Source organism: Bubalus bubalis, chromosome 10, assembly GCF_019923935.1.
Source record: "Bubalus bubalis isolate 160015118507 breed Murrah chromosome 10, NDDB_SH_1, whole genome shotgun sequence".
Classification (NCBI taxonomy): Eukaryota; Metazoa; Chordata; class Mammalia; order Artiodactyla; family Bovidae; genus Bubalus; species Bubalus bubalis.
In genome coordinates, this window is record NC_059166.1 from 61227960 (window position 1) to 61242537 (window position 14578).

General features: G+C 44.5%; 1 protein-coding gene across 1 annotated transcript; it reads right to left on the bottom strand.

The window, feature by feature from the left end:
- Window positions 1-4468: 4468 nt before the first annotated feature.
- Window positions 4469-9807, bottom strand: CD24 (CD24 molecule). The gene is made up of 3 exons (XM_025294665.3): window positions 9586-9807; window positions 8903-9073; window positions 4469-6132 (listed from the first exon to the last, which is right to left on the bottom strand). Exons 1-3 carry the CDS (start codon window positions 9790-9792, stop codon window positions 5968-5970), a joined length of 543 nt encoding a protein of 180 aa, XP_025150450.1. The 5' UTR covers window positions 9793-9807; the 3' UTR covers window positions 4469-5967.
- Window positions 9808-14578: the final 4771 nt, after the last annotated feature.

Below are 14578 nucleotides of genomic sequence, written 5' to 3' on the forward strand. Positions count from 1 at the left end.
CTATAGTTCATCAGGCACTCTATCTATCACATCTAGGCCCTTAAATCTATTTCTCACTTCCACTGTATAATCATAAGGGATTTGATTTAGGTCATACCTGAATGGTCTAGTGGTTTTCCCTACTTTCTTCAATTTAAGTCTGAATTTGGCAATAAGGAGTTCATGGTCTGAGCCACAGTCAGCTCCTGGTCTTGTTTTTGCTGACTGTATAGAGCTTCTCCATCTTTGGCTGCAAAGAATATAATCAATCTGATTTCGGTGTTGACCATCTGGTGATGTCCATGTATAGAGTCTTCTCTTGTGTTGTTAGAAGAGGGTGTTTGCTATTACCAGTGCATTTTCTTGGCAAAACTCTATTAGTCTTTGCCCTGCTTCATTCCGTACCCGCAAACCTTAACATTTGCCAATTGCTAACAGGCATAACAGTTAAACCTTTGGGCTCACAAAGAGATTTCTTTGCAAAATCAAAAATATGGAAACTTCCTAAAGTTTCTTAGAAATGCATATGATTTTAAATTTAGATGTAATATGAAGAGAAACTGACAAGTAAATCATGATGATGATTGTGTTGTTTCAAAAAGTGCCATCCTAATAAAGTTAGAAAAAATACTCTCTTTATACTAAGGAAAGAATCCAAAAATAATCAAGCTAACCCCAAATAAGGTCTATGAGAAATGAAAAACACATACTTTTCAGCTACCTAAATATTTGAGCTCTATTTTAAGGACCGTGGCATTGGGTGTGTGTGTTTAGAATATGTTTAGTTCTAAACAGATTTTTCTCATCTTAACCCTATGGCATAGCAACTATCTACCTTTCCCTAAATTATCTGCTTTTATCTGCTAAGGCTCAACTTAGTTCGAGAGACACCCATACAATGGCTACTCATTACTCAATTTAGCCATAAATTATATGACTAGTATTTCAGCATGAATATTTAGAGTATAACCCCAAAATAGAAATTTGGGTATTTTTCTAAGAAAACAGTTCATGTTTGTTTAAAGCTATTTTCAAAGAACAGTTGAAAAACTAGTTATATTTCATCCTCCATGAGTATTGATGATTACTTCTTAAAAAACTGAACTCAACTTTTTCTTTGCTTTTCTATAAATTTATGTTAAACCCAGGGTTGGTATCAATAGTCTGTTTCAAGATTTCAGAGCAAAGCTCTGCCATCCTCTGCAGGCAGCAACCCTTCCTGAAGAAGCAGGATTGGGCTTGTTGCTGGGCTTTAGTAAAGACTGAATGCTTGTTGGGATTGAGGGGCTTCTCCAGTGGCTCAGTGGCTAAGACTCTGAACTCGCAAGGCAAGGGGCCTGAGTGTGATCCCTGGTCAGGGAACTAGATCTCACCTGCTGCAACTAAGAGTTCAAACGCCACAGCTAAAAGACCCCGTATGCCACAACGAAGATAAAAGATGCCATGTGCCACAACTAAGACCCAGGGCAGCCAGATAAACAAATACATATAAATATTTTTTTAAAAAAGTCTGTGTAACCACAGACCACCATGCAGCCTGAGCTACCCGTGATGACCTGGGTGTGGTCTAATCATCAACTCATAAAATTGGCTGTGCACAATAGCATCCCATTGTCAAAGGAAGGTGGCATGGATGATGTTGAGCTTCAGGAGGCCCTAAAGATACATACAGTAAGTCACCTACATAGAAATGAGTTCTGTTCTGACAGTACGTTCATAATCCCAATTTGTTTGTAAATCCAACAAAATTACCCTAGGTACTCAACAAACACAATTGGCTATGTAGTACTGTATTGTCATAGGTCTATATTTTTCACACAATACATTAAAAAAATACAAAAAAATAAAGAAAACATTTTTAATCTTACAGTACAGTGCCTTGAAAAGCACAGTACAACAGCCCCTGGCATACAGGGCCTGGCACTGAGTCAATAAGCAAGAGGAGTTACTGGCTGGAAGAGGGAGAGGAAGTGGGAGATGGTAGAGCCAAAGGGTTGTTAGCAATAGGAGATGGAGGGCAAGCTGTAATTTCAATCATGCCTGATGCTGATGGCACAGGTTCCGTTTCCTTCTATTTACCCTCTTGAAAAAAACGATCCAGCAATGTCCAGGTAGTAGTTCCTTTTTTCTCATCACAGGTGACACGGCAGCACTGGATTGCACTCTGAATGGCTGCTGAGACCTTCGTGTACCATTCCAAGTTCGGGTCCTGTGCCTCAGAACCAACAGTGGCTCCTCCAATAAAGACGATCCCCTGCCATTTCCTGCATCGTGAATGTCTTCAGTTATCCAGTTACTTCTTCCTTTCATATTTCTTTGTCCTTTCTCTGGGCTTCCAATTCCATCAGTTCTTCATTAGTAAGCTTCATGTTTGCATCTTCGAAAGTTCACATGTAGGGGACTTACTATACTAGTAAGTTATTGGAGAAAGTGGTCCAAATGCCCCTAGGCTGTAATTTTGCTACATTACCATCTCTCTCCTAGTCTGTACCTATGTCTTCGTGAGGAGTTAACGATGACCAGCTGACTGAGGAAGAGAAAACTTGGACCTGGTTTATAGAAGGTGCTGTACAATAAGCAGGTGACACCTCAAAGTGGACAGCTCTGGGACACCCATCAAGGACAGTGGTAAAGGGAAATACCTCTAGTGGGCAGAATTAAAAGCAGTGCACCTGGTTGTTCATTTTGCTTCAAAGTAGAAGTGGCCAGAGGTATAAATCTATACTAACTCGTGGTCGGTGGCCAACAGTTTGGCTGGATGGACTTGGAAACAATATGATTGGAAAATTGGTGACAAGGCAGGCTGAGAAAGATATGTGGATAGACCTCTCCAAATGGGAATCTGAAGATATTAGTGTCCCATGTGAATGCTCACTAAAAGGTAACCACAGCAAAGAGGGGTTTTAATAATCAGGTGGATAAGATGGCCAGTGGTGTGGATGCAGACCCCTGATCATTCTGGTTATCACTCGGCTCATGAACAAAGTGGCCACGATGGCAGGACAGAGATTATGCATGGTCCCATAACATTGGCATATGTGAAGACTGATCTGGTCACAGCCACTGCTGAGTGCTCAATCTGCTACATCAGAAACCAACACCAAGTTCCTTATATGCTCCATTGCTTGAGATGACCAGCCAGCTGGAATATTGACTACATGGGACTACATCATCTAGAAGGGTAGCATTTTATTCTTAAAGAAATAAACACTTATTCTGAATATGGATTTGCCTTACCCGCATACAATGCGTCTACCAAAACTACTATCCTTGGACTCACAGAAAATCCTATCGACCATCATGGAGACCCACGCAACATTTCTTCTGATCAAGGAACTTACTACCAAATTGCAGCTTCTCTGGCTAGAGCTAGAAGTCCAGGGCTTCCCAGGTTGTGCTAGTGGCAAAGAATCCACCTGCTAATGCAGAAGACACAAGAATCATAGATTCAATCCCTGGTTCGAGAAGATCTCATCAAGTAAGAAATGGCAACCCACTTCAGTATTCTTGCCTGGAAGATTCCATGGACAGACAACAGCCTGGCAGGCTACAGTCCATAGGGCTGCAAAGAGTTGGACACGACTGAGCAACTAAGCAGCAGAAGTCCAGAACTACACTTTAATAAGAGTCAAAAGAGTGCAGGAGTACTAAAGGAGCAGATGGAAATGTGGCCTCCTGTACAGATATGAAAATAGTGCCAGTGATTAAGCAGACTAAAGGACTTAGCTTGTGTTGTTCCCCCCACCATGAATTTCCCTCCAGATCCTCCATGCTGCTGCTGTTGCTAAGTCGCTTCAGTCATGTCCGACTCTGTGCAACCCCAGAGACGGAAGCCCACCAGGCTCCCCCGTCCCTGGGATTCTCCAGGCAAGAACACTGGAGTGGGTTGCCATCTCCTTCTCCAATGCATGAAAGTGAAAAGTGAAAGGGAAGTCGCTCAGTCGTGTCTGACTCTTAGCAACCCATGGACTACAGCCTACCAGGCTCCTCCATCCATGGGATTTTCCAGGCAAGAGTGCTGGAGTGGGGTGCCATTGCCTTCTCCTCCATACCTCAGCTTAAATGTCCAAGACCGTCCATACTCACTCAGTCACAGCTCATGACTTGCCACTCTGGCCTGTTTTCCTCACAGCAGTACTTGCCAGTGTATGCCTATTTGTCATTATGCATACTCTTTTTCTCAATTATAGTAAAAAGCCTTGTCGAGCAAGTTCAGCATTCAATCAAAACTTCAGTATCCTGACACATAGCTGGCATTCAATAGTTGCTGAGTAAGGGATGCCCACTTAAAGCCTGAAAGATGTCATTTTTCAGATGAATCCTTTAATCAAGACATGTTGCTAGTTGCCAATGCAAAACAGCTTAACTGTAATGTTCTGTTTAATAGGAAAATATTGAGGTCTACTATGTCCCTAGTGGTTTAAATACTCATACAACCATGATAAACTCACAAATATTCCAGGCATTGGGAAAAACATAATTCAATGGATTGCTCTTTCAGCCATCTCTTTTTATTTACAGTTTGTGTTTAATGCAAATCAATTTCATAACATGAAAAGTTACTATGAATCAAAGCATAAATACACAAACACAATATACAATCCAAAACAGATATACAGCATTCAGGTGTGAAACAAAAGGGAATGTTCATTCACACACACAGTAGCTTGAGATCTGTTGGATATGTTTATTCCAGTGTTGGTTTCTAAAGATGGAAAAAAAAAATGACTTTGGTTTTCAAAACTACTGTGGCCATATTAGATTCTGGAATATCTAAGCATCAGTGTGTGACCATGTGAACAAAAGACTTTAGGGAGTGTCTATTTTTAAAAAGGTTACTGTGCATCAAGGCAGTTGTGAAAAGATTTACTTTCCAAAATCAAGCCCATTTTAGGCTTAGGACCAGGTTCTAACTATCTAAAAATATCAAATGATAACAAAAAGTGTTCCAAATGTGGCTACTCTGATTCAGTTTAAAAAGAAGTATTTACAGAAAAGAGTATAAAAGTTTTTCTAAATTCAATGTAAGCAAGCTTCCAGTATTGACTTCACAAATATTTGATTTACAGTTTGGCTCCTTCACATATTAGCCTTTTTCATTTCAAAATTTGTCAATTTTACCTTCAAAACAGATCATTTTTTTAAACTGTAAAAGTTATTCAATGTATGCAGAAATAAAAAATATTTTGAAATTCATTGACAACAATGTACTTCTATTCTTTGTTATCTGTTTAAATGAATCTAGTGTTCTTTTTGAATAGGAATAGTATGTAAGCAAAATGTATTCATTATGCTTGAATTTGGGGTAGATTAATCCATCTTTGCCCTGGCACTATATAAAAAGTCAAATGCAATGTCAGCCCAAAGCCCCAGAGGAAAAGTTCAGTTCCCAAGAGAACAGTTGATAGCTTAACATAAAATTTTAATCTATCGTATGTCAGCATTAAATTAGTACTGCTGAAACAACACTTTGAGAATTTACAGTAACTCCTGGAAGTTCCTGCTAACATACATACAAATAGAATCATAGAAGCTTTCTGTTTTACCTAATTGTTTTATGGCCTTATAAATTTAACAAACCAAATGCAAACTGAATCTGTTCCACAGCCCATTCTTTATGTCTAAGTAAGATAAAATCTATTCTCATTTTCAAGGTAGAGCTTTATGTGTCCATACTTCTTAAGCCACATTTAAGGAAATCATCTCAACTAATTTTGGACATTGTCTCTCTTCATCTTGTACAGGTAACTCCAGCAGATTTAATATTGGCATTCATCATCTAGTCAAACCCTTCACATGCTCTTCAAACAAATTTGGGATCCTCAATAATTTCTGTCAATTAAATAAGGTGTGGAATTAGCAGATTTATTCAATGAAGACTTCTTTTTCTCTTTTTTTTTTTTTTCCTTTGTCACACAGGATGTATAGATGCCATTTGAACTGGATTTAGAAGATGGTGAAGTACAGATGTTTCTTCGCCTGAGTCTCTTAACAGTAGAGATGTAGAAGGGAAACCGAGATCACAAAGAGACTGGCTGTTGATTGCAGAGTACCATCGTTTGCCTTGGTGGTGGCATTGGCTGGATGAGGGGCAGGTGAGGTAGTCTGGGAGGAGTTACTTGGTGTTACAACTGTTGTTTGATTTGAGTAAGTCTAAAATATATAAAAAGTTACACTGATCAATTTCCACATTACAGTTGTCTCTCCACATACATTTAATATGCCATTAAGATAGATGATACAGTCTCAGGTTGGGTTTTTTTTCCATTATTCCCTTACCCACGTCATTTCATTCTGAATTTCTTAGTCCCACCAAGATCCTTTAGTTTCAAAAACAACTACCTAGTGATGATTAATGACTGCAAGTAACAATAACCAAAAACAAGCAAACAAAAATGTTCTTCAATAACTATGTAACTCCCAAGTGTATGACTTGACCCTTAATTCTTTATAAAGTAATAAGGAACCAAGGTAACTAACCCACTTTCTGTGATTATACTGACTTACTGGTGTTACAAATAGGCTTCTTCTACTCAAGAAGGGGGAGATTTTAAAGTTGCATTAATAATTTGGATTTTAAAATACAGTAATTTGAGACATAAGTTATGAGAATTGAGTCTCTGTGTTCCTGAATTCGCTGGGTAACTTTCACCTACCTGTTTAATAAAACCTTGCATTAAACTTAAGGGGCCCTGGGTATCTTATCTGCTCCTTTGAAGTCTGGAAATCATATACAGCCCTTCTCAAAAACGGCCACAATATTTGTTTTAAGTTGAAAAATATAATGAGCCTCAGCCTTAAGGCAAAATGATTTCACCCAAAGCATCATAAAGTCGGAATGACTTCACAACAGACGAGAAGGTTTGATGTCAGTTTCACGAGCAGCAGCTCTCCTGCCTGGTCACTAAGCCCAGCACTGCGGCCCAGGACCAAGGTCCCCCAGCACCCGAGTGCCTGAGTGGCATCATTCACCGCACTGTTTTTCAAGTCATAAAATGCACAGTCCAGCAGGGCACATGGTAATCTCTCCTTTGTCAGGGAACAAAGGCAGATGGGAGATTTCAGCTCTCACTGCAAGAGAGGGTTTTAAAGGGCTTCTGATTACAGCTGGGACAAGAACCTGGCACCAAGCAGGTTTGGGCCACATGTATGTTTGGCTACCAATCAATTCAAAGATAAAACCATCTTATCCTTTGTTGTAAATCCATAGAAAACCCAGCTTCTTTTGTTGTAAAACCCATAAGGACATTCAGCAAACATCGACTAAAAATTTTATAAAGCATATCTAAAATAGACTAATTTTAAAAATCTCAATGAAATCAAATATATTTATTTGGCACCTACCCAACAGAGTGTGCTACCAAGAAGAAAAGCACTCCTAGTAAAAGGAAAGCATTAATAATATGGGGAACAATTTAAAACAGGGCTCCTCATTTGGGGGCAGGACCTGATTTGGGATCCCTGAAGGTAATCTGTTCTTATCCAACAAAGCCTTGGTGCATCAGGTGAATTTTAAAAAAAACAAACCAGAGCCCAGTACATCCATAGGAGAATCAAAGGGTCCTCCACACCAATGAAAAAAACTAATGTTAATATATGAAATTGACAGTAAACATAAATTTCCCTACTAAGCTACCAAAGATTCATTTGCTTAACCTCAAACCTCTGAAATTTTGGGGTGTGGGACGGAATCTGGCTGGGAAAGGAGATGGGGCGGGGTGGGAGAGACCAGCGTTTCCAGTGGCCACGCCCCTCCCCCACCGAGGAATAGAGAAAGGCTCGGGAGAGCAGCCGACCCGCAAAACAATAGGGTACAGTTACCCGGTCCGCGGAGCGGAAGACGAGGAGCGCTCCTCTCTCAGGCTGCGCTCCCAGGTGAGCCCGGCGGCTGGATGTCTGGGGACCTGGCGCACCCAACTTTTTCGGAAGAAGTGCTAAGGAGACCCTCCTCAGAAAGCCCCAACGGAAGGCGATGGAGACCCAACCGCTCGGGCACCCCTACCTACCCTCCAAGTCCAAGCTACCGGAGACAAATGCCCCTTCTCGCCCTCCCAGCGCCCCCCAACTTCGGTCTCTCAGACTCAGCCGCCGCTGGCCTCCCTCGCAGCCGCTGCGCACCCACCCGCCGGACACCGTGGGCAAGATGTGTTCCCGGGACAGAGGATCTGAGGAGGCCGCGGGGACAGGGACAAAGCCTGACGGCGACTCGGGACACAAATGTCCCATCCGCCGCCTGTCCAGAGATAGCCAATCTGGCTAACAGAGGGTTCCGTTGGTGACCTGTAAGGTCGTCCCCAGGAGAGCACAGGGTCAGGAGAGGGTTCCCCCCACCCCAGACTTCAGCCCCGAAACACTCGGGACTGAGGTGGCTTAACAGGGTCAGTAACTGGGGCTTGCTAGGGATCCACGAACTAGCTCTGAGTGGAGGATGGGCGAGAGCTGCGCCCCCCGAAGGGGATCTTCCTCTCTCTTTGTGTGATGCGCTAGGGGACGCGAAGACACTCGTACAGGGAAGCGGGGCGCTCGTGGGATCCAGGGACGACCTCCCCAAAGGGCCTGAGGTCTCTGGGTGCTCCAGGGATAGGGAGAGCGTCTTCTTTCCCGCTCTGCGTGAAAGCGGGCAGTGGGCGACAGGCAGCCTGTGAAGGGCTGTGCGAAACCTGGGGTGGGGCAAGGTCCTCCTAGCCCACGCGTGGAGGTGCTTTGTTCTCGGGGCTGCCTAAAGGGTGGGGACAGCCTGCCAGGAAGTGGAAAGTGGGCTCCAAATTGCCGCCCCCTCTCCCCCCAGATCAGATTGTACTAGATTCTCTCTCCTAGTTCGGGTCCACAACCAAAGGTGGGGGCGCAGACCGGTTCCCTGGGGGCGGTCCCACCCGCCTCGGGCGCGGCCCCTGAGCCCCCTCGCCGGGCGCCAGGACCTCACCTGCGTAGGTAAGAGCAGCGCCAGAAGCAGCAGCCCCAGTCCGAGCCTGGCTACGATCGCTCTCCCCATGTCCGCTCCGTCTGTGCGCAGCGCGTCTCGCTGGATTGCAGGGTGCCGAAGGATCGCTGGCGGGGTGCAGGCAAGGTGGGGAGCGCGGCCGGCGGGCGGGACCTTATATACCGGGCCAGCCACAATAGCCGTGACGTGGCGCCGCCCGCCCACCCGCGCTCCCCTCCTCCACCGCCGCCCCCCGCGCGCGCCCGCCGGCCGCCTCCCCTCCTCCCTGCCTCCCGGCCCCAGCCGGGTTCGCAGCGCCCTCTCCCTCCGCCGGCCCGGAGACCCCGGGGCTGCAGGTGGGCGGCCGGCGCCGCCGGCTCCCGGAGGGATGCTTTATGTTTTCCCCCGGCGGGCAGTGTGCAGGCTGGCGCAGGCCGCCCAGTGACTCCCACACAGGACCCGGGGCGAACTCGTGAGCCGCACACTCCGCTCCCAGCCCCGGGCCCAAGTTTCCTTTGTTTCCCCGGACCTGCCATCTTATCCCCCCAAAAGAAAAGTCTTCAGCCTCCCGCGCAACGCGCAGCCTCCAGTCCTGGCTCTAGCTGCTGCGCGGACCCCGACTTGGGTTTTCTCAAGTCTCCGCCCCATAGGAAAGGGGAGTTTTCGGGCTTTGCGGTGTCCCGGACCTGGCAAGGGGCACCGGGCGCCGGCAGGCGCGCTCCCTTCCCAGGCTGGTCGGTCGGGCTCGCAGGCGGCGCCCGCGCTCGGAGCACCGCGTGTGCTCTGCCCCTCGCCGGTCGCGCCTTCCCCTTCCCCCCGCCACTCGCTTTGTTTTTGGAGCTCCTCGTGCTCGCCGGGCTGTGAGGGTTCCCTGGGGCATCCCACGTCCGCATCCTCCCGAGAGGTGGGGAGCCGCCCACCGGGCGCAGACTGGCTGCCCCGACACTGGCGACAACTGAGTTTTGGTTCTCGGCGCTCCTCCCTGCCGCCGCTGGCGGACAGGGGCGAAGAGACCGTGACCTGCCCTGACGGATGGTCCCCCTCCCCAGCCCTAAAGGCCCCTTCAGCCCTCCCCACGTGGCTTTGCTACTAGGTCCAACCCAGGGAGCGGGAACCTCCCTGGCGGTCCCTCTAGAGTTCGCTGCCCCAGTAGAATTCCTGGGGACAGGCTTTTTTTGGCCTCTGTTGCAACGCACTTGCTCGTTGTTTTCTGTTTAAAGAGCAAAAGCTTTTGGGATAAGGCTATTACTTTTCCATAGCTGCCATTAGGCAGTTTAATGAACTGGCGCCTGTAGATTAGTCCTTATTATGCAGATTTGAGTGGAATATATTTTCCAACCATCCTACTGTGAAAACTTTCAAGAATACAGTGAAAAGTAGAAACTATTTTACTGGTGGATATTTAAAAATTTAATTTGTAATTGCGTTACTTAATCTTTTTTATTTAAAGTTTGCCGACTGTTTTCAGGTCTTGGAAGCAGAGTCCAGACATAGTAAAGCTATTGTTTAGTGGCTCAGTCCTGTCCGACTCTTTGCAACCCCATGGACTGTAGCCCGCCAGGCTCCTCTGTCCATGGGATTTTCTGGCAAGAATACTTGGGTGAGTTGCCCATTCCACCTCCAGGGGATCTTCCCGACCCAGGGATGAAACCACATCTCCTGCTTGGCAGGCAGATTCATTATGGCTGAGCCACCGGGAAGCAGTATGGCTGTAAATGTATTTAACTGTTACTTTTGCAGAACAGCCTAGTTAAACAAGGTTTGTTTTATGAGAGCAGAGTAGAGATGGAATCCACAGTAGCCGGTCTGTGACTGAATGGGCTTGTGCTCTTCTGGCCAGTCACTTTAACTCAGTAACTTTCCACTTTAGTACATACTTGGGAACACAGGAATTTCTGTCCTGCACCAGCGGACTTTCCTGTTTTACAGTGTTATCACACTGTTTAGAAATAACCTGGTCTTTTCCAGGGCATGAATGGGCTGTGGCCCAGAAGTGCCTAGTCCCAAGGGAGGTCCCATACTAAGTTCTTCTGAGAATGCTTGTTGAACTAAATGGTGGTATTCACAGGATACATTAATTATTTTGTCCTTCATCTTCTTTTCCTATTCCTTCTTTCCTCCTCCTCCCTCCTCCTTGTTATTGATTTCAAGAGATGAACTAATGGAGTGCTAAAGAAAAGACTCTAGAGCCAGCTCTCCTTGGTCCAAATCCTGGTTGTGCTACTTCTACCTGAGGCAAAAAGCCTCAGTTTCTTCATCTTTAAATTGAAGATAATGGAGACATTATTAAATTTATTAAAGGGTTATTGTGGGACTTGCCTGGCGGTCCCGTGGCTATGCCTCCACACTGCCAATGCAGAGGGCCCAAGTTCAATTCCTGGTCAGGGAACTAGATCCCACATGCCGCAACTGGGAGTTCTCATGCCACGACTAAAAGATCCTGAGTGCCGCAACTAACAATCCCACATACCAGAACGAAGATCAAAACTCCCATGTGCCGCAGCCAAAACCTGGCCCAGCCAAATTAGTGAATAAATATTAAAGGGTTGTTGTCTATAAAGTGTTAGAACAGAGCCTGTCTTACACTGGGAGCTCTCAGGTAATGTTTGTTCCTGCCCTGAAGGTGCCAGGAACCTTCTTTGCAGCTGTATGATTCATGAAAGACATACCAAGCACCAAAAAGTACTTAAATCTGGTAAGGCACCTCATCACCAGTTAATGATCATGCATAATTCACAAAGCAAGACCCTTCAGATCTGTCTAGCAGTTCCTCTGGACATCCTATAAGGGGCATTACCTATGGCCATTCTGTGGCCTGGAGGCTTAACGTTCCTAGGGAAGTCCTCATTACAAACTCCCATGCCGCTCTATTTCCTATATGGCAAGAATCTCAAGTAAACTGCTTAAACCTTTCTTCTAGGTTTCTTTCAGTGAATTCCTTCTTCCTATTCATTCTTCTCTTCTGGTTTTCCATAGTTGTTTGCTTTTCCCTTTAGCCAATAATAGTTCATACTCCTAAGACTAAATTGCGAATCTCAATGGTTATCCTGGAATATTTAAGACACATGGCCAATTTACATTTTTATAAAGAAAGTATTTCATGGAATGATCTTGAAACTGATGGATTCCATAAATTGGAATCATAGCTTTAAGTTTTAATATTTTTTCATGAGCAGCATGTGACCCAACTTTTAGATGCTAGTTCTAAGTAAAATTAACAGAGTGATACATACAATTTCTAAATGCAGAACTGTGAAGAGTGATGAAGAACCTGAGCCTAGGTAGACTCTGGGGTCAGACCTGGACTTAAACCCTGCTCTATCACTTCCTAAGGATCTGACTTTGAGTGAGTTTTCCAACCTCCAATGACTCAATTTTCTCATCTGGAAAATGGGCCAATAATACCTGCCTCACAGGGCTATGATCTTCATTGAGATGACATGTACATTTAGCAGAGCGCCTGGCACATAGTAAGGACTCACTAAGCTGCCACTTCTACTGCTGTAGGAGCTAGTCATTATAATGTGTCTTTTGAAATCTTTCATTTGTTTAGCAATTACTCTTCTTTTCAGCATCTTTGCAGGTGGTATTTTCTACGGGCACCTATGAGGTCAGTAAGGCAAACTTCATTTCTGAGGCACAGAGAAGTTAAGTTACTTACCCACAGACACATAGCCAGTTTATAGTGCCTCACCTAAAGCCAGAACCAAGGTTTCCTGACCCAGATCCCAAGTGTTTTCTGAGAGGCCCATCTCCCTTACCCCACATTCTCTTCATTGAGCACTCAAACAATATTTACTAGCTGAATAGGCTAATGTTAAGGGAGCAGATTAATTTGCTTTTTAAGGTAAAATAGTAATCCTAATTCTAGGGGGACAGAAGATATTATTTGACATTTTTAGCAATTGTCACCAAAATGGATGTGAAATGTGATAGAAATTCCATGTATTTAATTTTGATCTATCCTGGTTTTTTAGCTAAGCTTTTGTTCCACACCCAGGAACTCCAGCTGGGAGATGGCAGTGAAGGTAGCCAAGTGAAGGAGCATTTTTAGTTGAGTAGGTTCCAAGTCCCCCTGCTAGAGTTTGTTCAATCAGCAGATGATGCAGCCGGACTCTCTGTGGGGACATGCTGCCCCCTACTGGCCATATAAACCCCTCAATTCTCACTGCCAGTAAATAAAACCCCTCTGTTGTGCGAACCATAAAAGCCTTGAAATGTTGAAGACTTGTAAAGCTAATAAACTTTACTAAAGAATCTCCTGATGAAGATGAGAGAATGAAAAAGTTGGCTTAAAACTCAACATTCAAAAAACTAAGATCATGGCATGTGGTCCCATTACTTCATGGCAAATAGATCGGGGGAAAGTGAAACAGCGGCAGATTTTCTTGGGCTCCCAAATCACCGCAAACGGTGACTGTAGCCACAAAATTAAAAGATGCTTGCTCCTTGGAAGGAGAGCTATGACAAACCTAGACAGCATTTTAAAAAACAAATGTCACTTTGATGACAAAAATCTCTATAGTCAAAGCTATGGTTTTTCCAGTAGTCACGTATAGATGTGAGAGTTGGACAATAAAGAAGGCTGAGTGCTGAAGAAATGATGCTTTCGGACTGTGGTGCTGGAGAAGACTCTTGAGAGTCCCTTTGGACAGCAAGGAGATCCAACCAGTCCGTCCTAAAGGAGATCAGTCCTGGGTGTTCATTGGAAGGAATGATGTTGAAGCTGAAGCTCCAATACTTTGGCCGCCTGATGCGAAGAGCTGACTCATTGGGGAAGACCCTGATGCTGGGAAAGATTGAGGGCAGGAGAAGGGGGTGACAGAGGATGAGGTGGTTGGATGGCATCATCGACTCAATGGACATGAGTTTGAGCCAACTCCGGGAAATGGTGAAGGATAGGGAAGCCTGGCATGCTGCAGTCCATTGGGTCACAGAGTTGGACACAACTGAGCAACAACAATCAATCTCTTAGGCGAATTTGGTGTCTCCATTGTGTTTTGGCAAGGATGTGAGAAAGCCAGTCTTCTCATCCATGCTGATGGGATTATGGAACGGAATTTTATATTTATCAATATTAAAAATATATGTCCCCTTAGACCTAGCAGTTCTAATTTTAGGAACTTAGCCTACAGATATACTCACAGAAATGCAAAAGGGTATATGTTCAAGGATATTTTGCAGCATTGCTTTTAAGAGTAAAGCATTAGAAATCACCTAATTATCCGCAGATAATGTCCCAACTAATGATAGTATATCCAAATATCACAAAATATTATAAATCATTTAGAAAAGCACAATATGTACTACAAGGGAAAATATCCAAATAAATTCTTAAGTGAAAAAAAGTAATGTACAGAATAGTGTATATACTAGGGAACTGTGTTTTAGAAAGAGAGAAAGAAAAGGCTAGGGAGAAAGAAATTATTATTATTTCCAAAGGAATAGGCGAGAAATAGATAGTGGCACTTGCCACTGAGGAGGAAGCTGGCTGGTCAGGCCACAGAAGAAATAAGAGCCATTTTTCATTACATGCTGGTTTGAACTCCATTCACAAATAGATAAAATTATTTAAATAAAGTAATGTCAATACATTCTGTGGCTGACTCCTATAAAGCAAGTGTGTTTGCATGCCCCCTCCCAGCAAGGAGCCCTCCTTCCATCACTGACAGGTTCTTG

Bases quoted from the DNA above. Each gene is read 5' to 3' on its own strand.
- CD24 (XM_025294665.3), bottom strand. From the start codon at position 9,792: ATGCGGACGTGGGATGCCCCAGGGAACCCTCACAGCCCGGCGAGCACG. The intron at 9,074-9,585 runs GTCCGGGACACC...CCGGTATATAAG, and splicing joins CGCCCGGTGCCCCTTGCCAG to GTCCCGCCCGCCGGCCGCGC. The intron at 6,133-8,902 runs GTGAGGTCCTGG...TATATATTTTAG, and splicing joins CGCTGCTCTTACCTACGCAG to ACTTACTCAAATCAAACAAC.